Source organism: Balaenoptera musculus, chromosome 10 (genome assembly GCF_009873245.2).
Source record: "Balaenoptera musculus isolate JJ_BM4_2016_0621 chromosome 10, mBalMus1.pri.v3, whole genome shotgun sequence".
Taxonomy (NCBI): domain Eukaryota; kingdom Metazoa; phylum Chordata; class Mammalia; order Artiodactyla; family Balaenopteridae; genus Balaenoptera; species Balaenoptera musculus.
In genome coordinates, this window is record NC_045794.1 from 97,363,881 (window position 1) to 97,390,681 (window position 26,801).

General features: G+C 43.7%; 1 protein-coding gene across 1 annotated transcript in view; it reads left to right on the top strand.

The window, feature by feature from the left end:
- The window catches only part of MEI1 (meiotic double-stranded break formation protein 1), a 67,217-nt gene that overhangs the window by 14,763 nt on the left and 25,653 nt on the right, over positions 1-26,801 (top strand). Inside the window, exons 12-20 of the mRNA XM_036864701.1 lie at positions 2,571-2,685; positions 3,552-3,643; positions 4,444-4,585; positions 6,181-6,292; positions 9,832-9,892; positions 11,238-11,335; positions 13,903-14,071; positions 19,627-19,774; positions 25,717-25,992. Coding sequence (XP_036720596.1) covers positions 2,571-2,685; positions 3,552-3,643; positions 4,444-4,585; positions 6,181-6,292; positions 9,832-9,892; positions 11,238-11,335; positions 13,903-14,071; positions 19,627-19,774; positions 25,717-25,992 — 1,213 coding nt within the window. The remainder of the gene's footprint in view (positions 1-2,570; positions 2,686-3,551; positions 3,644-4,443; positions 4,586-6,180; positions 6,293-9,831; positions 9,893-11,237; positions 11,336-13,902; positions 14,072-19,626; positions 19,775-25,716; positions 25,993-26,801) is intronic.

A 26,801-nucleotide genomic window follows, 5' to 3' on the forward strand; every position in this document is an offset into this window, starting at 1 on the left:
GTTGCAGAGCATGGGCTTTAGGTGCGTGGGCTTCAGTGGTTGTGGCATGTGGGCTCAGTAGTTGTGGCACACGGACTCAGTAGTTGTGGCTTGCGGGCTCTAGAGCGCAGGCTCAGTAGTTGTGGTGCACGGGCTTAGTTGCTCTGCGGCACGTGGGATCTTCCCAGACCAGGGCTCGAACCCCGTGTCCCCTGCATTGGCAGGTGGATTCTTAACCACTTCGCCACCAGGGAAGTCCCTATACCTTTAACTTTATATTGTAAAGTTTGTTAACATTTATAGTCTCTTCTGTAACTATATTTAAGTCTTTGTCACTTGACTCTAGGTTGCTTCTAAAAATTGAAGAAAAGAATAGCATTTACATTATAATGGCATCAGTTTGTCTCTTTTCCCCTTTTGTCCTTTCCTGGATTTGAATCTCTAAATCTGGGGCATGAATCCCAACAAGGGTGAGATGAGTAAACCAACAGGGTAACAAAGGCATAGAGTAAGAGCCAGAGTCAGTCAGAAGTTCCCATGCAGAGCTGGAAATCTCCCAGGAGGTCAGTGTTATGGGGGACTGGTAGCCCCTTTAGCACCTTTCAGGCAGGAGGTAGTATTTGAGCTGTGCTCTGAGGGATGAGAGAGATCTAGATTTGTGGAAGGACCGGGTTGGCCAAAACATGTAGGTAGGACAATTTAGGGATTACTGAGGGTATGGTAGCCAGTCTGGCCAGCAGGTTGTGTGAAGGGGAGTAGTACATGAAGAAGCCAGAAAGCTGGTTGGGTCAGAATTGTGGAGAGCTGTGGGGAGGGGGCTGGTTATTAATCCTTAGATAATTTTACTTTTGACTTTAATTTTTCAGAATTTTTACTGAGGTGGTCCCTCTGAGGTGGAGTGGTTCAGAGGATCTCTGGGAAGCACAACCAGAAGGAGGAATGAAGAGTGAGAACTGTTGAAAGAATTTAAAGATGGCAGAACCAGGGCTTGACAATCAATGTAGGATAGAAAGTTAGAGCTTCCAGAAATGAAGAGGGAAAGGGGAAATCAAGCCTTCACTATATACAATTAACGGAGTGCCTGTTAGAAGGCCCAGCAGATTGCTCTCAGTGTTCACATGTCAATCCCAAATTCCCAATCTATCCTTCCCCCCACCCTTCCCCCTGGTAACCATAAGATTGTTCTCTGTGAGTCTGTTTTTCTGTTTTGTAAATAAGTTCATTTGTGTCATTTTTTTTTTAGATTCCACATATAAGCGATATCATATGATATTGTTTTTCTCTGTCTGACTTACTTCACTTAGTATGATAATCTCCAGGTCTACCCATGCTGCTACAAATGGCATTATTTCATTCTTTTTTTTTTTTTTAAATTTTATTATTTATTTATTTATTTATTTATTTATTTATGGCTGTGTTGGGTCTTCGTTTCTGTGCAAGGGCTTTCTCTAGTTGTGGCAAGCGGGGGCCACTCTTCATCGCGGTGCGCGGGCCTCTCGTTATCGCGGCCTCTCTTGTCGCGGAGCACAGGCTCCAGACGCGCAGGCTCAGTAGTTGTGGCTCACGGGCCCAGTTGCTCCGCGGCATGTGGGATCTTCCCAGACCAGGGCTCGAACCCGTGTCCCCTGCATTGGCAGGCGGATTCTCAACCACTGCGCCACCAGGGAAGCCCCATTCTTCTTTTTTAAAAATTTATTTTATTTATTTTTGGCTGCGTTGGGTCTTTGTTGCTGTGCGTGGGCTTTCTCTAGTTGCGACAAGTGGGGGTTACTCTTCGTTGCAGTGCGCGGGCTTCTCATTGCGGTGGCTTCTCTTGTTGTAGAGCACAGGCTCTACGAGTGCGGGCTTCAGTAGTTGTGGCTCGCAGGCTCTAGAGCGCAGGCTCACTAGTTGTGGCGCACAGGCTTAGTTGCTCCGCGGCATGTGGGATCTTCCCGGACCAGGGCTCGAACCCGTGTCCCCTGCATTGGCAGGCGAATTCTTAACCACTGTGCCACCAGGGAAGCCCCCTTTATAGAATTTTGACTCTTAGAAAGTTCTTCCTTATATTCCTTAAATAAGATCTGGGTCCTTGATAACGTTTACCTATTGATCCTGATTTTCCTCATCAAGGAAACAGAAAGCAAATTTGATCTCTTGTCCCCAAGATAGCTTATCACTTATTTGAGAACAGTGACCACCTTCTGTTCTAGATAGTACTTTTTTAACTGGGAGGCCCTTCTCAGTGAGAAAAGCTTCTGTATCTTTAATAACAATAATAATAGTCTTAGCTGTCATTTATAAGGACTTACTATCTAGCAAACATCGTGCTGAGTGCTTAGCATACATTATCCAATTTGATCCTTAGAATAATTCTATGAGGAGAGTACTATTAACTTTCATTGACTAGATGAGGAAACTGAGGGCTAGAGAGGATGAAGAATGTGCACGAAGTCATGCAGCAGATAAGTGTTGGAGCAAGGGTTTTTATCATAATCAGATCCTGGACCCGTGTTCTGATCTACCACCTGTCCCCCATTGCCTGAGAACCTGAGGGTACCTTGGAGTACCCTTACCTCACCATAGGCCTACCTTTGTCTCTCTGGGTGCAGGAAGGACCATCAGAGTGCTCTACCTGTGCTGTACAAGGAGCTACAGGCCTTGCTCAAAGCCATGCTGAGCCGGTGTGCAGATTTTTCCCAGACCCCGCTGAACTGGAGGCCCCTGGTCAGTGCACTGCAGCCTGCTTCTTCTGGAGATCATGCTGTAATGTGTTTTCGGAAGATAATTAGTACATTGCATTACCTTTATATGCCACTTTATAGGTTTTTCTCATGCACACACACCTACAGTGAGATGTTATTTTTTTTCCTAACTGCAGAACTGTGGGGCTTAATAATTGTTATCCTCATTATGACACTGAAGTCGCAGGGGTTAAATAGTTTTTCTCTCAGGTCCAAAACTAGCAAGGACCTGAGTTTGGATAGTAAATCCCAGGGTGTTTGTACCCAAGCCTCCTACACACTTTGTCTTTTATATCATCCAAGCAGGTATGGTAAACATGCTCACAAAATTATTTAAGGCTGGATTCGCTATAATCTTAGAAAGAATCTGACCAATGTGCAGTGTGTCATAATTGTTGGCTTTTAATGGTCCATGGACTTAAAATATCAGAAGAAATACTATTAATGTGAGTGCTGATTATGTCTTTCAGGATTAACTTTGGAAACTAAGCTCTTCATGCCTGATGCGGTGGGGATTTTTGTGTGTTTTGGAGCAATAATATGGGCATTATAGCCAGTTAGGCTATTGTCCACTAGCCTGTGACAGTTTTCTGCAAATAATAGAACAAGAACCAGTCCTGTGCTTCACAGGGAGACAAGTGGTTAAGGTTTCCTCTTCTACCATTTTTTAAAGGAGCTATTAGATGGCTGGATTTGTGAGGATGTACCTAAGATCCCCTGGAAAGTGTTAGGTGTATGGGAATGCCAGACTCCAGTGTGAGAGGAAGAAGTCTGTAGTCCTCTAAGCAAAGACCAGAACACGGAGTAGGTACTTGACCAATAGGTTACCCTCTTTCCTTCTCACCTCAGGGCCATGCCTCCAGTAGAGATTCAGAGAAGGCCATTCTTCGAAGAGGAAGGTTCCTCCTGAGCACTCTGGAGGGATTTAGAAATGCCTGCAGGTGAGGGGCCCTCTGTGGTCTGATGAAGTAGTAGTATGGAGGGTGGGTGTAGAAAGGAATCGGACAAAGGATGAAGCTCTAGAAGCAACACTTGATTTCTGATGCTTTGCTGTGTAGTGAGAGGACTTTGGCTGGGATGGAGGTTGGGGATGCGTGTGGGGTGTGGAATGGGTATGTGGAGGAGGTTTCTAAAGATTCCCTCCTGGCGAAGTTTTTGTTACTGTGCAATGAGGTTGTATCTCACTCAGCTTTGTTCCTCTTCCCAAGTAACCTAGTGCTATAGGTGTTCACTGAATGCTTGTTGGATTAATTCAGTTCACATTAACAAATATTTGTTGTATCTACTGTGTGCCAGGCCTGGTGCTAGATAGTGGGAGTAGAAAGGTAAGTCAGATTAGCTTCTACCCACAAGGAGCTCAGTCTCTTGGGGAAGAGACAGTTTTGTTTATATGTGTGGCATTCATTACATTGTCACAAATCTGGGGAAGGCATTCCAAGTAGAGAGAGCAGCATATGTAAAGGCAAAGAGATGTGAAACAGCAAACAGCATGGTATGTTCAGGGAAATACATGTAGTAGGGTGGATGAGTCATGTGTTATGGGAGAGAGGGTAGGGAGCACGAAGCTGAAGAGGTGACCAAAGACCAGGTTCTCCCTCACTGAGGCCTCTGGAATTTTCTCCAGATCTGCTTTTAGGGATACTTTCCCTGAGCCCTGAGCTCAGGTATCCCTCTAGGAGGATGCTTCTAACCTTTATGTTGCATAGGTAGTTGTAGATATACCCACACATTGATTTCTCAGGTTGGCTGTGGAATTCCAGAACGAGCCTTCGGCCCAGGAGAATCCATTCACAGCTCCCAGTGCTGAGAAAGAAGACACCTTGGAGGCCTTCTCAGAATTTCTTCTCAGTGCCTGTGACTCCTTGTGTATCCCCATGGTGATGGTGGGTTTTCTGAGCCTTGGACAGCATGAAGCTTGGGGAGGAGAAGAATGTGAGAGCAAGCCAGGCTGAGAGGCACAAGACAGTGACTCGACTACTCAACTGGACCTTCTGAGAGTCGTAGCAGTGTTGTTCTTGCAGCCACTTTTCCTTTGGTTTTAAAATCACAGTACAGTGCTTTGTTGTAAATAATAGATTAATAGATGCCTCTTAAAAAGTAGAAAGCAGTAATAATAAAATAATAAATAGGTAATGTTTATGAAGTGATAAATGCCTTATATTCATAATTTAACCCTCCCAGTGACCCTGTGAAATAGGTCCTATCATTTCCCCCAATTTAAAGATGAGGTTGTCATTTTTCTATGGTTGTAAAGCAAGTATATGACAGTGCTGAGGTTTGAACCTATGTGTTTTTCTGCTTAGCAAAGAGTAGCAGTCAGTGTCTGATCTAGGCTTCACTAAGGAGCACATATGTGAGTTCTGTAAAATGACAGGTGAGAGACCTGAAGAGAGCCCTGGGTTTGAGCTGACTTGAGATGGAGATAGTAGGAAGAGCGGGGTCCAGAGCTATTGACTGCGCAGATGATCTTGGGTGAGTCTCGTCCTCTTTGAGGTTTGGACATCCTGTGAGCCTGTGAGGAGCCACTGTTAGTTGGGAAAGGACACCTCCAAAATACCCACTGGGAACAGTAGGTGGCAGCAGGGGAGCATCCTCTGGTTCTGACAGGAGAGAGCCTCTTTTCCTTGAAGAAGCCTCTGAGGCAGCATGCCAGGGTCTTCAGGTGGGTAACTCTCAGGAGCCAGGGGTTGCAGCCCTGATTGGCACACACTAACAGTAACCCTTCCTCATCTGCTCTGCCTTCCTCTGAGATTTATGAAGCGTTAGAGCTAGATCTAGAACTAGATCATAGAATTATTGTATTATTCTTGCTTTCTACTTTTCTGTATTTTACACATTTTCTTTAATGCGCTTGTATTACTTTTCTAGTGGAAAAAAACTTGGTTTGAAAACCAAATGAAAAGTATCTGTAAGAACCATGTCCCTGAGGCCCTGCCTATTTACACACAGGGAACTGAAACAGCGAGAGGGGAGGGGGTGACTGACCCAAGGGCACACAGCGACTTCGTACAGAGCTTGAAATAGAACTCAAGTTTCTCTACTCTTAATCCAGAGCTCTGTCTACCATATCAGGCTGCCTCATGATTCTGTTCAATGATCACATGAAAAATAAACGTGAAGGAAGTTTGTAAACTAAATTATTATATGTTAGAAGCATGAGCGTCACTCTGCATTACAGTTTAGAAAGTGCCTTTTACACATGAGATATCATTTGTTTCTGGGAAGTAAGACTTGTTATTTCTGTTTTACTCTTTGGTAGAGGCCCGGAGAGGTAACGAATCTTGAACAATTTATTAAGTGGCAGAAGATGTAAGCCTTGGATGCAGGCTTGTGACTTCAGGTCCCCTAGCGTTTTTTGTGCCCTTGACATGAAAGAATTTAGTCTCCCATTGCTAGATGATGCAATTTTTGCTGACGTTCTTTCTTCTTCAGAGGCTCAGTCCTGGAGGACTGTGCTCTCCCTCTTGGTTCTTTGCAGAGGTACTCGGAACAGGCCACTCATCCAGCCTTGATGGAGGTTTTCCTCTCAGTTCTGCACAGCCTTTTTGTCATCGTCCCCCACATGAAGGAGAAATTCTCCAAGAAGCTTGGTAGGCAGCAGGCAAGTGTGGAAGTTGGGAGGGAGGCAGGCACCTTAGGCAGCTGCTCAGGGTACTTAAAGAGTGCATAACCTGTGGATGGGAGGCTTATGTATTCATTCAGAATCAACATCCACACTCTGCCTAGTGTTGAGTGGAAGGGTATATCATCCATCAATCAAAAGTCCTTAAAGGCAGTTCTCAAATTAATTGATACTTCTCTGAGAATGTGAAGGAGGTTCCAGTTCAGAGCCCACAACAGACCTCCTTCCGCTAATTACTCTCATACTCCACATTCCCTCAGATTCCCGCAGGATTTGAATTCCCCCAGGATTCAAACTCAGGGAATCTAATCTGGCTCTAGAGCCTGCTTTCTTAATCTTTATGCTATGCCTGCCCCTTATCATTATCATTTACTGTCTTTTCTTTTATTCCTGTCACATAGCATGCAGTGGGAAGTCTGCCATGGGGAGGTAGCCAGGGTTCAGTCATGAAGGGCCTTGTTGACCATGTTGGGAATTTGGACTTTATCTTGGGAGCATTGAGTCTTAAAGAAGGAAAGTGACAGGCTCAGATTGCTGTTTCAGAAAGATCCTTCTTGGAACAGTGTGGACCATGAGTTAGAGGGAGGCAAGATTGGAGGCAAGAAGTTCAGCCTCTTGCATTAACTCAGGTTGGTGTTAGGAACTAAGGTAGTATGTGTGTGTGTGGGGGGGGTGGGCTGTGGTGGAATGATTGGATGTAGGGCATGAGGAAGAGGGAATAGTTTAGGGTAATGCCTTGGCTTCTGGCTGCCGTCTAGGTGGGTGGTGGTGTTTTTTATTGAGTGGAGGCTCCCAAGAGGAGGATCTGGTTTGGGAAGGCAGTAGAGGGTGTGATCAGTTTGGATCAGGGTATCTCTGAGATGCCTGTGAGATGTCCCAGTGGAGCTTTTTGGTAGGTAATTGACTATGTCTGAGGTCATGGGAAACATCTGGTCTTAAATATAGTGTCACTTGAAAGAAAAACGCACAATGTAAGAGTTGTAAGTTAAGTTTTATTTGGGGACCTGGCTGAGGACTATAGCCCGGGAGACAGCCTCTCAGATAGCTCTGAGGAACTGCTCCAAAGAGGTAAGCGAGAAGCCACACTATATATGAACTTTTTTGCTTGGAAAACATGTAGTCAATCATAAAAAGATTACTGCTAGTCACAAAAAACGGACATCTCAAGTTAATGATTTTAGTGCCTTTTTTTGTGTATGGGAAGATGCAAGAATCTGGGGTCATTTGAAACTTTTCCTTAGATAGCCATCTTAACTATCTAGGGGCCAGTATATCCAAAGCACAGAATGTTTCCTGTTTTTCCCCATCCTGACTTCCTCTCAGGGCACACTGTTGGTGGGCTGAGCAACTGCATTGGCTAATGGCTTGATCCTTGTAGAATTGGAATAGCAGGCAGCATTTTTTCTTTACAATAAATATAGAAGTTTTCAGCATCCAGCCTTTCAATCATTCAACAAACATTTATTGGGTACCTACTACATGAAAGGCACTGTCCTAGGGCAGAGGATGTAGCAGTGAGCAAAACAGACCCCTGTCCTTGTGGGGCTGAGTCTCTAGTGGGAAGCAGGTGAGATTCCTCATGGTGAGTGTGTAAAATGAGATGATCAAAGGACCAAGACAAAATAAAGTATAATATTTAGTGGTCAGGAGCAACAGATTACTCCAAAGTCCACTGGTAAGGAATGGTTGGAGAGGTAGGAAGAAACCCAGAAGGGGATGACATTAGGGAAGCCAAGTGAAGAGAGTTTTGTAGATGAGGGAGTGGTCATGAGTGTCAGATGCATCCCAGAGGTCAAGTAAGACAAGGACTGAAAAATGTACATTGGACTTGGCATCATGTAGGCTGTTGGTGACCTTGGCCAGAGCAGTTGCCGTGAGTGGTTGGGGTGTAAGCCAGACTGTAATGAGTTGAAGAGTGAGTGCAAGGTGAGGCAGTAAAGACAAAATAGGCATATCTTTCCGTAAGTTTGGTGTAAGGGGGGAGGTGAGAACTGGGGCTGTAATTGGAAGGGGACATGGAGTTAGGAAGGATTTTACTACCCCCTAAGACTGGAAACACTTATTCTGTTAGCAGCGTATACGAAGGAGCAGTAGAGAGATCCAGGGGTACTCAGCAGAGCAAGGTCCTTGGAAAGGAGAGGGGCCAGGATCCAGGGCTGGGGAGTTGAGGGGCATACCTTTTGCAGTTGTCTGTATATTTGATGTGGGATTTTGAGGGAGTTTCTGATTGATGGTCTGGGTCATCCTGGAGAGGTCCCTTGTTGCTTTTCAGAGGTATCTTTGTTCTCTCTAGGAAAAGAACAGAGTACAGGAAACCCTTAGGAAGCTATTCCATGTAGGAAGTGGGAGGAACTTCTAGGAGAGGGTAGGAGGCTGTGTGGAAGAGGGGAAAAAGTAGGACCTTTGTGATTAGCACATATGGGTTGTGCAGTAACCATCCCTTGTTTATTGACATTGGGCAAATTAATTTTCTTATCTGCAATGTCCTCAACTAGAACATGGTGATAATAATGGGAGTGAAATGAGACAACATATGTAGATTTCCTGAATGAGTGTACCTCTTAGTCATTGTGACAACTGACATATACTCCTTTCCTTCCCTTCATCTGCTCTTTCTGCTTGCCATACTTGAAGAGCCAAGAGAATCCAGTCTTGGGGTGCTGAATGGGTGCAGCTTCAGAAGTGTAGATCTCCGGCGGGGCAGTGGTACAGAGCAAGGCATGTAGAGAAAGTGTGATTACAGGGAGATCTATGTAGCCTGAAGCCAGGTAGAACAGGGTCAGGGCCCAAACAGCAAGAGAAAAGAGGGAAGCAGGCACTGCCAGCCAAGAGGGGGCAGAGACCTGAAGTCGGGGGTGGAGAAACTCTGGATCCCTGAGAGTCTGCACCACGAGGAACCCTTCCAGCAGGCAAACTGGGCGTTCCCCTGCTGAGGGAGCCATGGGTTAAACTGCTGTCCTGGAAAGTTGCTATGAAACTCTGAGGGATTAATTCCCTACCAGAAGCCCTGCGATAGAATAAGATTATCCCCAGCCCTGGAGCTGGTGTAGTGGGAGCTCTTGTCAAGAATCCTGCTTTTACAGGGACCAAGGATGGACAGGACAGAGGTCAGTTTTGACAGAGAGCTGCATGGCAGGGCGGGGTGGGAGCAGGGAGATAGGAGAGTCAGGCAGTGCAGGGACCTGGGCCAGGGTCACCGGCTAATGCAGACTGTTCATCAGAAAGGAAGATGGACTTTTATTCAGTACCTACTCTGAGCTAAGTATTTGTTAGATCTTCTATATTCATTTATTTTACTTAGTTTCACAACAACCTTCGAGGTATAGATATCAAAACTGAGTCTCAGAGAAGTTAAATAAGTGTTCCAGAGTCACATTTCTAGATAGTGATGGAGCACATTTCAAACCCGGGTCTGTGTGACTCCAGAACTAGTACCACCCAGACTTGGGAGTTTCTGTAACAAGTCTAGTTTAAATTGCTCTCTGCTTTCTTCTCAATTCTCCCAAGCTGCCTCATCCTTCATACAGCTGACCCTGGAACTGAAGGCCAGGTTCTGCAGCAGCCTGAGGTATGTATGGTCCCAAGGGGACAAGTGTCCTTCTTGACTGGACAAGTGGAAATTTCTGATTGGTGTGATTTAGTCATAGGACCTTGGGGGGGATTGACACAGTGTGGGAATTGCTCAGAAGCTGATGGTACGAGCTGGATGGGCTTCTGTAGCTTTTACTTGTCTGGTTCTGATGAGACTTTCATTCCATGTGATACTTGGATGGGCACCTGTAACATCAAAACTGGAAGGGCTCTTAGAGATCATTTGTCTAACCCCTCATTTTACAAACAAAGAAACCAAGGCCCTCACAGGGTAATCGATGCTGTGTCCATCAAGAGAGAGTCATGTTCTAGTTGCTGCCAGCCCAGCAATTCCAGAGGAGAGACTCTCTTGTTCAAAGTAGAGACTCTCTTGTTCAAAGTAGAGAGGTTGCTGCCTCAGTCTGTCTCTTTAGGTTTCTAGGACAGCCTTCCGTGCCTTCCCATTTTTGATTTGCCACCTGTCTCTGCATTTACTCAGCAGATTCCACTTGTTACTGCCTGCAGTCCTCAAGGTGACCTCAGTGCAGTGTCTAGCTCTCCTTCCATATCTCCGAATAGAACACCAACATTCAGGAGGGAATACAGGGATCCACCTGGATTCAAAGTCACAATTTTAGATGTTTGTAGTTCTCCTCAGCTACCCATTTTGGATTCAACAGCTTCCTCTTTTTCTAGTACTCCTCAGCCCTTTCCTGACCCAGGAGGACTTTTTTGTCTATATGTTTTATTTTATTTTATTTTATTTTTAAAATAAATTTATTTATTTTATTTTTGGCTGCGTTGGGTCTTCGTTGCTGCGCACGGGCTTTCTCTAGTTGCAGCGAGTGGGGGCTACTCTTCGTTACGGTGCGCGGGCTTCTCATGCAGTGGCTTCTCTTGTTGCGGAGCACGGGCTCTAGGTGTGTGGGCTTCACTAGTTGTGGCGCGCGGGCTTAGTTGCTCCATGGCATGTGCGATCTTCCTGGACCAGGACTCAAACCTGTGTCCCCTGCATTGGCAGGCGGATTCTTAACCACTGCGCCACCAGGGAAGCCCTATATGTTTTATTAAATTGGAGCTTAGTAGCCCTCCTTGATTTATTTTTTTCAGGAAAGTTTTAGTGAATGCCTATATGGGCCAAGTGCCTAAGTTACATCTGTGGGCAGCAGGTTCCATATTTACTTTTCACAGCTACCTCCAGACCTTCTCTACCAGGGCCATGGTTAGAATTTCACTGGGCTCTGGCACAAAGCAGTGGTGCCCCAGTACACGGCAGGGATAATGCTGTCCCAGCCAAAGTAGCAATGTCCTCTCTTGTTCTATCTTCCTCTTCTCCCACTAAGTCACTCAGCCCTAAACCAGGTGTGTTCCAGTTTCCTCTACTACATGTGCATCAACCTCCTCTCAGCTCCAGAGAAGACAGGACCACCTTCCCAAGAAGGTAAGATGCTGTAGTTTGACCACTCATGAGGTCTGTGGTGGTCTTTTAGAGTCTGGATGCCTTGCTGATTGACTGGGTAGTGAGTCAGTACAGTAATAAGAAACCTTTGCTTGAAGCTACCCAGAGGAACCATGGAATCATGGAATGATGGAACTGTAGGCTGCTTCCTAGGGAGGTGAGATAATAAATCAGAAAACAGTGGAATCCAAGCCTCTGGGACCTTTAGACCTTAAGGGTTGAGAAGGACCCTAAAGCTCAACAAGTCCAGTTCCTCCCCGTGACCAACTTCTCTGCATCGTCCCTCACACCAGGCCTCTTGCTCTCTGCCTGTTACCTCCAGAGACCTTTGCTCAAAATATCTTGAACAGCCTGTTTCATTTCTTCGTTCCTTCATTCAAGAAATATTTCTTGAGCATCTACTATGCCAGACTCTATTCAAGGAGCTGGCAATAGGGATACAAAGTCCTGTTCTAATGGAGTGGGAGAGGCAGACAATAAACACGTAGATATAATGTCAGGGGTGGATGGGTGCTATGAAAAAAAATAAAGCTAGGTGAAGGGATGGGGGTGATGGAAGGAGGAGGTACACGTTAGATAGGGCTTTCATGAGGAGGTGAGGAGGTGGCATGTTGGCGGAGGTCTGAGTGAGGTCAAGGAGTCCCATGCACCATCTAGGCAGGGGGAGCGGCAGATGCAGGGCTGAGAGCTGGAGGTTATCCCTTTTGCTGAGTATTAGTTGAGCTTCTGCAGCATGTCAGGGGAGGCCTAAGTGCAGCTGCGGATACAGTGATAATTACGGTATGTTCTCTGCCCTAAGGAGTTCCTCTATCCTAGACCTCTCCCTCTTGCTATAACATAAAACAATTTAATCATTGTTTTATTCATTCATTCAACAAATATCGTGCCTTCTTTGTGGGTGACATTTGCTGCTGGCTGTGTTTCCTATTTTTACATTTATGAAGATGCTGTCTTCTCCCTACCGACTTCCCAAACCGCTCTTTTTCCTTTGTCTTTCTCAGAGACTATGCTGAGAGAGACAAAAGCACAGGTGAGCGTTTTCATTCCTTCCAACACGGCTTGGCTCCTAGTTCTCTCACTGTACCAGCCACTCCTCTCTGCTCGGTGTCCAGCTCTCTGCCTCCTATTCAGGTGTGGTCTGGCCTGCACAGAGAATGACATGATGACTTCTGCCATGGTGGCAGCCGCATCACAACAGCCTCTAGTGTTCACCAGCACCAGCCCCTGCTGCAGGCAGCTCCCTCTCTTGTTGGAATAGGAGGGGCCCCACATGTCTGCCCCCTCAGACCCTGAGATCTTGTCATATCTCAGATCACCAGGAAGAGCAGCCGACCTTACTTACATGCAGACTGCTTCTTTCTTTTATGTATGGATGTGCGAGGCTCAAGGATATTAGTTTTGTTATTATCGCAATGGTCATAGTGTGCTTTGGTGGAAAAAGCCCTAAACTTAGAATTAGGAAACCTGACCTGACTCTGCTAGCACATCGCAGTGGGACATTCTCCATCTCACCTTCCACTTGGCCGTAGGCCCACTGCACTGGCAGGATGGACCCTTTCATTTGACCTCTAACTTGGCCCCCTGCTTTCAGTCTCTCATCCTCCAACCAGTCTTCACCAACTGCTAGAGGATCTATCTGAAAATCAAGCCTTAACATCTAAACTACCCTGGCCTTCAACCATTGTCTCCAAACATCAGGCTGTGGGACATAGTCCGACAGTGATGGAGTTTTTTCTGGTCTATGGTGAAATTTGGAAAATAAGGGTAATGTAGTGAATTTTCCATAAAGGTGACTTTATTCAAAATTTAAGCTCTGAGGTCCTTTTCTTTCATATTCTTTTGGTATTCAAATGTTCTTTCTTTTAAGAAACAGAAGTTTCATAAGAAATTTAGGAATCTGCTCTCAGGATAAAATCCAAATTCTCTACTCATCATTCAAGGTCTTTCACAATCTAGCTACAAATTACATCACACAGTTCCACACCCCTAGCACTCCACATCTATTCACTGATGGGCCAGTCACACTGAACTCCTTGCTGCCCCTTATACACAACTTCCTCTTATGCCTCCAGGCTGCTGAACTCCTTGCTTCCTGGCTCAGGGAGTCTCTTCCCTCCTTTCTCTGCCTGTTTTCTCTTCACCCTCCACAGTTCCCTCCTCTTTGAGCTTGCCCTCCCTGTTGCAGGTGGCGTGAGTCACTCTCTCTTCCACGCTTGAACATGGCACTGATCACATGTCCTGTAATTATCTGTCTCATTATCTGTTTTTTCCCACCAGCTGCCAGCTACTGGAGGTAGGGCCCATGTCTCACAGCCTGGCCTAGAGTAGCCAATCAGTGGACATTGTCAAGTGAACCAATATATCCATGTCCTTCCACATGCTACCTTTAGTCTCTCCTGGTAGAGAGGAAGAAGAGACTGATTTCCTTTTATCCGGCGTGTATCCTTGCTACCCTGTGCAGTACTCTATATGTAGTAGACACTCATGTGCTCATTACCTGCTCTCCTGTGTCCTTTGTGTGATTTTTCTCCTGCTTGTTGCCTCCCCAGAACTCTCTGCAGTGTCTGAGCTTCTGCAGCATGGGCTGCCCCAGATAAGCAGCAGGAGCCCTGAAAGCCTTGCTTTCCTGTCGGATCGCCAGTATGTGGAGGGAGCCACTCGCCAGAGACAGTACTGCATCCTGCTCCTCTTCTACCTGGCCTACATTCACGAGGACAGGTCAGTGCTCAGAGCTGGTGGCTGACAGTTGGTTCTGGAACCTACATCTTTAGCCAAGTTCAGTTCAATAAATGTTTACAGAGGCATCCTCTCCAAGCCTGGTGCTGGGCACTGGGGATACAGAGATAAGTGAGAAATGGCTTATATTCCTCAGGGGCTCACATTTTGGAGAGGGGGTTAAGACAGGTGGGTAGTCTGTCTAGAGACAGAGGCCTAAAATGCTAATGAGAATTCCTTGATATCCCTGAGGGTGTTGTTCGTGCACCAAAAAAAAAATGTCAGTGGCTTACTTTGGTTTTAAGAATTACTATACAATTTATTAAAATTTAAAATCAAAGGACTATTTTCTGTTAAGCTTTTAAAAAAATAATTTATTGAGGTAAAATTTACATAATTAAATTAACCATTTTAAAGTGAACAATTCAGTGGCATTTAATATATTCACAGTGTTGTGCAACCACCATCTCTATCTAGTTCCAAAATATTTCCATCACTCCAAAGTAAAACCTCTTATCCGTTAAGCAGTCACTACCCATTCCTTTTTCTCCTCAGCTCCTGGCAACCAACACTCTGTGTTCTGTCTCTATGGATTTATCTATTCTGAACATTTCCTACAGATGTGATCATACAGTATGTGACCTTTTGCACCTGGCTTCTTCCACTTAGCATAGTGTTTTCAAGATTCGTCCAGTGAGCATAATGTTTGTAGCATGCATTGGTACTTTATTCTTTTTTTATGGCTGAATAATATACCGTTGTATATATACACCACAGTTTGTTTATTCCTTCATCCGTGGCTGGACATTTGGGCTGTTTCCACCTTTGGGCTATTGTGAATAGTAATGCTGTGAATATGTGTATACATGTATTTGTTTGAGTACTTGCTTTTCTCTTCCTTTTCTGTATATACTAGGTGTAGAATTGAGGAGTCATATGGCAATACAATGTTTAACGTTTTGAGGAACTTCCAAATTGTTTTCCAGAGTAGCTGTAATCCTACCAGCAATATTTGAGGGTTCCAGTTTCTCCATATCCTTGTTAACACTGTTGTCCATCTTTTTGATTATAGCCATCCTAGCGGTTATGAAGTGGTTTTTGCGCTGTGGTTTTGATTAGCATTTCCCTAATGACTAATGATTTTGAACATCTTTTCATGTGCTTCTTGGGCATTTTTATGCCTTCTTTGGAGAAATTCAGATCTTTGGCCCATTTTTATAACTGAGTTGTAAGAGCTCTTTATATGTTCTAGATACAGGTCCCTTATAAGATATATGATTTGCAATTTTTTTCTCCCATTCTCTTAGTTGTCTTTTAACTTCCTTGATGGTATCCTTTGAAGCACAGAGTTTTAAATTTTTATTAAATCTAATTTTAAAAATCTGGGGGGGGATGAAATATGTCTGTTTTTTCTGTTGTCATTTATGCTTTTGGTGTTGATTCTAAGAAACCATTTTCTAACCCAAAGTCATGAAGATTTACTCCTTTATTTTCTTCTATAGTTATTTTCTTTCACAATTTTAGCTCTTACATATAGGTTTATGATCCATTTTGAGTTAACTTTTTTTTTTTTTTGAGTTAACTTTTATGATGGTGTGAGGTAGGTGTCCAATTTCTTTTTTTTTGCATGTGGCTTATACCGATGTTCCAGTGCCACTTGTTGAAAAGATTATTTTTCCCCCTTTGAATTGTTTTGACACCCTCATTGAACATCACTTGACCCATGTGATAGGTTAAAAGTTTTTCTCTGGACTTCCCTGGTAGCACAGTGGTTAAGAATCTGCCTGCCAATGCAGGGGACATGGGTTTGAGCCCTGGTCCGGGAAGATCCCACATGCCGCAGAGCAACTAAACCCATGCGCCACAACTACTGAGTCTGCGCACCACAACTACTGAAACCCGCACACCTAGAGCCCCTGCTCCGCAACAAGAGAAGCCACCACAATGAGAAGCCCACTCACCGCGACGAAGAGTAGTCCCCACTCTCCACGACTAGAGAAAGCCTGCGCACGGCAACGAAGACCCAACACAGCCAAAAATAAATAAATAAATAAATTTATATATATAAAAAAGTTTTTTTCTTATTTTAAAACTCGTGGGCTTCCCTGGTGACGCAGTGGTTGAGAATCTGCCTGACAATGCAGGGGACACAGGTTTGAGCCCTGGTCTGGGAAGATCCCACATGCTGCGGAGCAACTAGGCCCGTTAGCCACAATTACAGAGCCTGCGTGTCTGGAGCCTGTGCTCTGCAACAAGAGAGGCCACGATAGTGAGAGGCCCGCGCACCGCAATGAAGAGTGGTCCCCGCTTGCCGCAACTAGAGAAAGCCCTCGCACAGAAACGAAGACCCAACACAGCCAAAAGTAAATAAATAAATAAATAAATAAATAAATAAATAAATAATAAAAATAAAGGAATTCCTTTAAAAAAAAAAAAAACAAAAAAAACTCGTGCTTGGGGCTTCCCTGGTGGCGCAGTGGTTGAGAGTCTGCCTGCCAATGCAGGGGACACGGGTTCGAGCCCTGGTCTGGGAGGATCCCACATGCCACGGAGCGACTGGGCCCGTGAGCCACAACCACTGAGCCTGCTCGTCTGGAGCCTGTGCTCCGCAGCAGGAGAGGCCGCGATAGTGAGAGGCCCGCGCACCGCGGTGAGGGCTGGCCCCCGCTTGCCGCAGCTGGGGAAAGCCCTTGCACAGAGACGAAGACCCAACACAGCCAAAAATAAATAAATAAATAAATAAATTAAAAAACAAAAAAAAACCCTTGTGCTTATTGTAAAAACTCAATAAAAATGATTGGCTATAACGTTAAAATACTTCCCCATACACCTGCCAGAGTTAACTACTATTAGGTACCCTCCATGAACTCTTCTGTGTGTTAACACAAATATAGGGGCTTCCCTGGTGACGCAGTGGTTAAGAATCCACCTGCCAGGGTGGGGGATGCAGGTTCAAGCCCCGGTCCGGGAAGATCCCACGTGCCGCGGAGCAACCAAGCCCGTGTGCCACAGCAACCGAGCCTGCGCTCTAGAGCCCGCGAGCCACAACTACTGAGCCTGCGTGCCACAACTACTGAAGCCCACATGCCTAGAGCCCGTGCTCCGCAACAAGAGAAGCCACTGCAATGAAAAGCCCGCACACGGCAACGAAGCGTAGCCCCCGCTCGCCACAGCTAGAGAAAGCAACGAAGACCCAACGCAGCCAAAAATAAAAACAAAACAAAAAACAAAAAATCACACAAATAAACTTTTTTTTTTTTTTTTAATATACAGAATGGGATATAATACAAGGTCTTCAACTTGCTTTTTAACTTAACAATGTATCTTGGACATCTTTCCATGCTGCTACATGTATTAATAGGTCTACCTTATTCTTTTGGTAACATAATATTTATATTATGGCTATTATCCATTTTCTTTTTAGTTTTTAAATAAACATTTTATTTTGGAGTAATTTTAGATTTACAGAAAAGTTACAGGGAATACAGAGTTCCCTTATACTCTTCACCCATTTTCTCCTAATACATAACTGTGGTACATTTATCAAACTAAGACAGTAACATTGGCACATTACTATTTTTTCCAATTTTTTAAATTGTAAAATACACACACATAAAATTTACCATCTTAACTATTTTTACTGTACAGTTCAGTAGTATTAAATACATTCATAATGTTGTGCTACCATTACCACCACCCATCTCCAGCACTCTTTTCATCTTGCAAAACTGAGACTCTATACCCATTAAACAGTAAGTCCATTCCCCCCTGCCCCCAACCCCTGCAACCACCATTTTACTCTCTGTTCCTATGATTTTGACTATGTTAAGTACTAATTATAGTGGAATCATACGGTATTTGTCTTTTTGTGACTGGCTTATTTCACTTAGCATAATGTAAGGTTCATCCAAGCTGTAGCATATGTCATAATTTCCCTCCTTTTTTGCACCGAGTAATATTCCATTGTATATGTATATACCACATTTTGCTTATTTATTCATCTGTCGATAGACACTTGGGTTGCTTCCTTTTTTTATCTGTTGTCAATAATGCTGCTGTGAACATAGGTATACAAATATCTCCCTGAGTCCCTGCTTTCGATTATTTTGAGTATATACCCAGAAATGGAATTGCTAGATCATCTGGTCGTTCTATTTTTAATTTTTTGAGGAGATGTCATACTGTTTTCCACAGTGGCTATACCATTTTACAGTCCCACCAACAGTGCACAAGGGTTCCAATTTCTCCACATCCTCTCCAATACTTATTTTTGTTTTTGTTTTTGTTTTGATAGTAGCCATCCTAATGGATGTGAGGTTGTTATCTCATAGTTTTGATTCGTGTTTCCCTAATGATTAGTGATGTTGAGCATCTTTTCATGTGCTTATTGGCCATTTGTATATCTTCTTTGGAGAAATGTCTATTCAAATCTTTTGCCCATTTTTTAATCAGATTGTTTGAACTTTTTTGTTATTGAGTTTTAGGAGTTCTCTATGTATTCTGGATATTAATTCCTTATTAGATATATGATTTGCAAATAATTTCTCCCATTCTGTGGGTTGCCTTTTTACTCTGTTGATAGTGTCTTTTGATGCACAAAATTTTAAAACTTTCATAAAGTCCAGTTTGTTTATTTTTTCTTTTATTGCCTATGCCATTGGTGTCATAGCCAAGAATTCATTGCCAGAGTCAATGTCAAGAAAGTTTTGCCTTATGTTTTTTTCTAAAAATTTTATAGTTTTAGGTCTTAAGTGTGGATCCATTTGGGGTTAATTTTTTTTAATGTTGGTTAGGTAAGAGTCTAACTTCATTCTGTTGCATGTGGAAATTTGGTTTTCCCAGCACCATTTGTTGAAAAGACTGTCCTTTCCCCATTGAATGGTCTTGGCACCCTTGTTGAAAAGCATTTGATGATATATGTGAAGGTACAATACTATTAACTAAGCTTTATTCAGATTTTACCCATTTTTCCTCTATTGTCCCTTTTCTGTTCTAGGACACAATCCAGGGTACTGCATTGCATTTAGTATTACCTATTTAAAAATGTTTAATTTTGGGGGGTTTTAATCTGATAGGTGAGACATAGGGTAGAAAATTTAAAAGATATAAAAGGGTATATAGTGAAGTCAGTTTCCTCCTCATCGCCATCTCCCTTGCATGTACAAATATAGACGTCTCCCTCCCCCAGAAAGTAACCCATTGAACACACAAATGTTTAATGATAAATACGAGAAGGGTGGACTGGCTGCCAAAGCAGGGCCTCCTGAACCCCAGAAGCATCATCCTTCTCTTTAACACTGCCGGTCCAGCTGCCTGATGCTTTACCTTCTAGGTGTGAGTGAGGAGTCTCTGGCCTCTAATAGAGCCTTGCACAAAGCATAGAACTATGTGCTATGCATGTGTGACGATGCTTTGTTAAGTATATACAACACACTCTTTGTGCAAGGTGTCATTAGATTGTGGACATGCTGGGACAGAAGGACAGTGACTGAGGGAGGATGTGGCAGGGCAGGACAGCCATCTCTCCCTTTTTCACTCAGACTCTCCTTGGTTGACAGGTTTGTCTCAGAGGCGGAGTTATTCATGGCTGTGCGAAGCTTCCTCCTGTCTCTGCAGGACCAGGGTGAACGCCCTCCACTGGTGGTCTTCAGAGCTTCCATCTATCTACTTGCAATCTGCCAGGACAAAGACGGTGCGCTAGATGAGGTATGGACCAAAGTGCCTGGGGCTTTTCTTCCTCCTCCTGCACCTCTTTACATCACAGTTCCTTGGGAGACTATGATGATGTATATATAGAGAAGGTGGGTGGCAGAGAGAGAGAGTGTGTGTTGGGGGAGTAGGGGAAGATAGAGTGCTGATATATACATAGTCCTTGTAACTTAGCCAATTCTCTCAACAGTACTGGGAGGCAGAGATTATTATTTCCATTTTATAGATAAGAAAATCAAGACTTAGGTTAAAGTATTGATAACTTTTGCTAGGTCACACAGTTAATTGATGGCGTAACCAGGACTCCAGCTCAGACTTGACCAACTCCCAAGGCTCTTTTCTTAGTACCACCTCTGGTTTATGCAGGAGGAAAGAGGTGTGAGGTGTCTCCAGGTAACAGTTTATCGAGCAAAGTGTGTTGCCGGCACCCAGATCATTGTTAACCAGGCTGGTCTTGGATTGCTTTGAAGGTGGTTATATGGTACAAGTTTTCTCTCTCTCGCTTCTTTATAAACTCTCAGGGGTGGAGGACTATGTCTGATTCATCGCTGGGTCTCTCACCTTTTCCACTGAAAATTGCTTTTATTCCTTAGATGTGGACTCTTCAACCTCAAATTAAGGATTCTCTTCCTTCAGTGACTATTAATTTTGCCTTTTTTAAAATTACTATTGGGGCAAATGTGACATGAGCAGACCTGGTTTAATTTGAATGGAATCAGGAAGGTATAGTAGAAGTGCAAGTGTTCTCAAGTAAGACAGATGTAGGTATATAATGTCCCATTGTCTCTCTTTTTGTGGTATTAGCAGACGTTGGTGATCATTCCCTAGATCCTTTAATTCATTAGGGATTGCAAAATATAATATCCTAATTCTGTCATTCTCTCTTTGTTTATTAACTGGACTATTTGTATAAAAAGAAACTTCTCTCACCAACTATTCAGTTACTCTGAATGGTAGATTGTATAGGAAGCATAGGGTGAATGTTTGATTCTTTCCCTTTAATTACCAGTTTTCAAAAAAAATGAGTTGGTTGCCTAGCACTCTTTAAAAGTGACCAAAGAGATTTTTTTAGTATCATGATGAACTCATCGATTTAAAAATATTTGATGGTTTCAATCCACTATATTATCCTTTTGAGGATCAAATCATCCTATCTTTGGCCAGTGGGAGCCTATTCAAGGTTGCTCCTAAGTCCTTTTGACACAACCTTAGTAATCTTTGACAGAGTTTGAGTTTTCTTTTCTTTTTTTTTAAATAAATTTATTTATTTATTATTTTTATTGTTGGCTGCTGCACGCGGACTTTCTCTAGTTGCGGCGAGCGGGGGCTACTCTTCCTTGCGGTGCGCGGGCTTCTCGTTGTGGTGTGCGGGCTTCTCGTTGCGGTGCTTCTCTTGTTGCCGAGCATGGCCTCTAGGTGCTCTGGCTTCAGTAGTTGTGGCACGTGGGCTCTGGAGTGCAGGCTCAGTAGCTGTGGTGCACAGGCTTAGTTGCTCCACGGCATGTGGGATCTTCCCAGACCAGGGCTTGAACCCGTGTCCCCTGCATTGGCAGGCGGATTCTTAACCACTGCACCACCAGGGAAGCCTGAGTTTGAGTTTTCTAGTATCACAAGATGCTTCAGGCGTTCCTGCTCTCCCATCCTGTCTTGATCCTACCCAGTTAGGCTTTCACTCTTACCATATCCCTGAAAATGCACTTGTCAAAGTCACCAATAACAGATACATGGCTAAAGCCAATAGTCAGTATTTTAGTCATCATCTTACTTGACCTATCAACAACATCTCTTTTCTTTGAAACACGGCTTTAATTGGCATCTAGAATACTGGGTATTCCTAGTTTTCCTCCTACTTCTCTGGCAGTTATGTCTCAGTGTCTTTTGCTGATTCTCTTTTATCGCCTTGACCTCTAAATGTTGTAGTACCCCAGGGCTCAGTCTGTGACTGCTTTTCTTTTTTCTCTAAACTTACTGCTTTGATGATCTCATACAGTCTCATGGTTTAATTCATGGCTGGATTAAACAAGATCACTCTGGCCACTAGGACAATATAACAGAGGAGTACAAGGGTGAGGGTGCCGAAACCAGTTAGGAGGCTACAGCAATAATGTAGGCAAGAGATAGTGGAGTAGGTGGTGAAAATCGTCAGCTTCTGGATATATTTTGAAGTTGGTGCCATAGGATCTCTTGATGTACCAGTGTGAAGTATGAGAATAAGAGAAAATAAAAGGATGTTTTCAAAGATTTTGGTTCTCATGAGGGTCAAAGAATTGTTGGATTGAAATACTAGAGGGAGTGAGCTGGAAAGATAGGAGGGATGGTCGTAAAATGGGATGCTTGAAATTGGGATTATTTGGGAGGGTGCAGTTCTTCGTAATCACAAGGTCCAGATACATGACCGTGGGAATGAATGGCTGAGGCAGGAAGAGGAGATTAGAAGAAGGAAGTAAGAGAATTTAGAGGCCAAGGTTTTCGAACTAAGGAAGTGGGAGTGAAAATAGCCTCCCTTGAGAGACTGTAGGCAAAACAGGTTTTTGGCAGAGAATCAAAGCAGCAAGGTGAAGGGAATATTCAAAGAGGTACAGGACATAGGGAATTTGCTGAGAACTGTGAGTGAGTTCTGGAGGGCACGTGGAAGGGTTGTGGAGCTGTGTAAGAGTGGGAGATGGGATCTGAAGAGGGCATGTCCTGAGCCATATGGGGGTGACCTGAAATTTCTGGGCTTTCTGAGGTGACTGATGTAAACGGGGGAAAAGGACACAATAGGAATAGTCCTGATGGCTTCAAGACTAATAATCGTGGCAAGACTGGTTCTTGGGGGCCATCTCTTCCCATCTACCAGTGGGTGTGGAGACTTAGAAGGTAGTTTATGGAGGAGCTCCAGATTTCCCCTCTTATGTGTGAATCCATAAATGATATATAACATTGTTTTGCATTTTAAAAATTCTTATATAAATATATAAATGGCAATATACAGTCACAACTTGTTTTTTTTTACTTCATTTTTGTTTTTCTATTTTTATTTATTCAGGTTTTTTAAAATTGTGGTAAAATACGCAAACATAAAATTTACTATCTTAACCATTTTTAGTGTACAGTAATGGTATTATGTACATTAATATTGTTGTACAACTGTCTCACCACCATCTATCTCCAGAAATCTTTTCATCTTGCAAAACTGAAACTCTATACCCATTAAACAATAACTCCCCTATGTGCATTGACCACTTATCATGTGCCAGGTGCCAGGTGCCATGTGGGTCCCTGTCAGGGTTGAGGTGAATCAAACAAACTCCCTGCCCTCAGGGAGCACCAGCTTGACAAGAGAGACAAAAAGATCTCCTACAAGGCAGGGAACAGCTGCAGTGCTTCCTGGAGCTGGAGGACCATTGAGAGCTATGAAAGCACAAGGAGCAAGAGGTTGTGTCCGATTGTGGCATCAGAGAGGCTTTGTGGAGGAGATGGTGGTAGTGAAGGGAGAACTTTCAGGCTGAGAGTAGAGCAAGATTTAAGATACAGAAGTGGGGAGTTACCCAGTCTATCCATTCAAGGAAGGAAGCCTAGTTTAGTGTGGCTTGGCTAGGTCATGTGGGAGACAGAGTGGAAAGAAGCTGGGAGGTAGACCTAAGTCTTTAACAACATGCTCGAAAAGGAAATTAAGAAAACAATTCCATTTACAATAGCATTAAGAAATTAAATATATAGGAATATATTTAACAAAAGAAGTGCAAGGACTTGATCACTGAAAATCACAAAATATTATTGAAAGAATTTAAAGAATTCATAACTAAATAGAAAGACATCCTGTGTTCATGAATCAGAAGACTTAATAGCCAGTTATAAGATAAATAAGTGCTGGGGATGTAATGTACAGCATGATGACTACAGCTAACAATGTTGTTTTGTATATTTGAAAGTTGCTAAGAAAGTAGATCTTAAAAATTTTCATCACAAGGAAAAAACTTTTGTAATTATGTGAGGTGATGGATGTTGACTAAACTTATTGTGGTAATCATTTCACAATATATACATTTATCAGATCATTATGTTGTACTCCTTAAACTTATACAATGTTATACATCAATTATTTCTCAATAAAATTAGGAAAAAAGAAGACAATAGTGTTCAAATGGCAGTACTCCCCAAATTGATCTATAGATTCAACATAATCTTGATCAAAATCCCTGTTGCCTTCTCTTTTTTTTTTTTTTTAAGATTTAATTTTATTAATTTTTGGCTGCGTTGGGTCTTCATTGTTGCGCACAGGACTTCTCTAGTTGCAGCAGGCATACTCTTTGTTACGGTGCGCGGGGGCTCTTCTCATTGCAGTGGCTTCTCTTGTTGCGGAGCACGGCCTCTCGGCATGCGGGCTTCAGTAGTTCTGGCACGCAGGCTCAGTAGTTGTGGTGCACAGGCTTAGTTGCTCTGTGGCACGTGGGATCTTCCCGGACCGGGGATCGAACCCGTGTCCCTTGCATTGGCAGGCGGATTCTTATCCACTGCGCCACCAGGGGAGTCCCTGACTTCTCTTTTTTTGTCCAGAAATGGACAAGTTGATCCTAAAATTTATGTGGAAATGCAAGGGACCCAAAATAGCCAAAACAATCTTGAAAAAGAAGCACAAGGGCTTTCCTGGTGGCGCAGTGGTTAAGAATCTGCCTGCCAATGCAGGGGACCACGGGTTCGATCCCTGGTCCGGGAAGATCCCACATGCCACGGAGCAACTAGGCCTGTGAGCCACAACTACTGAGCCTGCGCTCTAGAGCCCGTGTACCACAACTACTGAGCCAGCGTGCCACAACTACTGAAGCCCGCGCACCTAGAGCCCTTGCTCTGCAACAAGAGAAGCCACTGCAGTGAGAAGCCCGCACACCGCAATGAGGAGTAGCCCCCACTCGCCGCAACTAGAGAAAGCCCGCGTGTAGCAACGAAGACCCAACACAGCCAAAAAAGTTAATAAATTAAAAAAAAAAAGCACAAGGTTGGAGGACTCACACTTCTTAATTTAAACTTACTACAAAAATAGAGTAATCAAGACAGTGTGGTTCTGGTATATGTCTAGGTTAGACAACCAGATCAATGGAATAGAACTAAGAGTCCAAAAATAAACCCATATATTTTTAAAAGGATGCCAAGACAATTCAGCGGGGAAAGAATAGCCTTTTTAATAAATGGTGTTGGGACAGCTGGATAGCCACAAGCAACAGAATGAAGTTAGACCCTTACCTCATACCGTACACAAAAAATAAATCAAAATAGATCAAAGACCCAAATAAAGAGTGAAAAGTATAAACTATAAAATTCTTAGAATAACATGTTAAGGAATTTGAGCTTTGTAATATGTGCAATGGGAAGAGATGGGTTTTTGAGGGTTAATAAATGATTCCAAACACCTGCCATTTGCTTTCTCTGTGCCAGGCTGTATGCCAAATGCACAGATTAATCTGCCGCAGTCCCTGCCCTCAAGCATCTCAAGTCTAGTGTGGGAGGTAGACAAGTACACGCTGACAATTATGATACACTGTGGTATCATTATAGAGCTGGGTTTCTCAGCCATGGCACTATTAACTTTGTGCACAGTATAACTCTTTTCTGTGGGAGGCTGTCCTGTGCATTGTAGGATATTTAGTGGGATCCTGCTCTCTCCTACTAGATGCCAGTAGCACTCTCCCAATCAAGACAATCAAAAATGTCTGTAAACATTTTAAAATGTCCTCTGAGGAGCAAAATCACCCCCAGTTGAGGACCACTGTTATAAGGTAAGCGCTGCGAGGTTTTCTTTTCACTAGAGGGTGCTGGGATGAGCCAGTGTAGATATCCTGGAGCACCGAGAAGCCAGTACATTTTTCCCAGTTATGTCTTGGCTGTCTATGTTTGTTGGGGATTGGGGTCTCTTGAGTCTTCTGCAGGGTGTATTTAGCCCCTTTCTTCTTTGCCTCCAGGCTGTGGTTGGCGCCATCAGAAAATTACTAGAGGACATCCTGGACCTGCACCTAGTCTACACCCACCACCCCCTCGTGCTCAGGTTATTCCTGTTGTATCCAGAGCTGATGAGTAGGTTTGGGCACCGTGTCCTGGAACTTTGGTTCTCCTGGGAAGAGAGCATCTGTGAGGAGCTGGATAATGTCGCCTCTGCTGGGCAGCCCAACCTTCCCGCCAGCTTAGCAGCCCTGTTTCATGTGCTCAGAAGCAGCCCCAGCACCCTGCTCATTTTGCTAGTAGGTGACCACTTGCTCATTTCTACATTCAGAGATGGTGGGCCCTCTCTCTCTGGGAGCTGGTTTATTGAGGTCAGGAGGCACCCGCAGCTGCTTCTGCCTGCCTCTGGACTTATCACTGTTTCCATGTGAGTAGGAGATCCTTTCGGCTGGCAGGTGCCTGGTTTCTGTAAGTCTGTACCCTTTCTTAAGTCTGATGGAGGTCTGCTCACTGAGAGATATGTGCCTCTCTAATCCCCAGGGGATATACCTATGAAATGCTGACCTCAGTCACCATTCCCTCTCTCCTCCCTGTCTTCTCTTAAGCATATTCTGTTAACAAGGGTTTGATGTCATAGGGGACCCCTGGGGCATGTAGATGAAGATGTCTGATAGCAGAGGGACTCAGCCTCTTTTCTACCATAACTCTCAGGATAATGTTACATGTGCAACACCCTCCCTTAGCCATACCCAGAATTTTTTTGTCATGAGTTTATTGCATATTCCAATGCTTTTTTAATGAAGTAAGACATTCCTATAATTTCTATCAGGTACATCAGTTAGATAAGTAGGCTGCCTGCTGTCTGCAGTTTCTAACACACTGACTTTAATTCCATCTTTTTTTCCTCATTATTATAGAGATGACTGCTATAATTTATATATATATCTTAAAAAGGAAATTATTTACACATTTGACAGTTTGTATTTAGTGACCAGTTACTAGTTTTAGGTCCCAAACTGAGCACACTAGCATATGAGACACTCTTTTTAGAACCCTTGCCTTCAATGCCAGTTCACTTACTTGGTCCCCCGCCCCTTAGTCCTGGAAG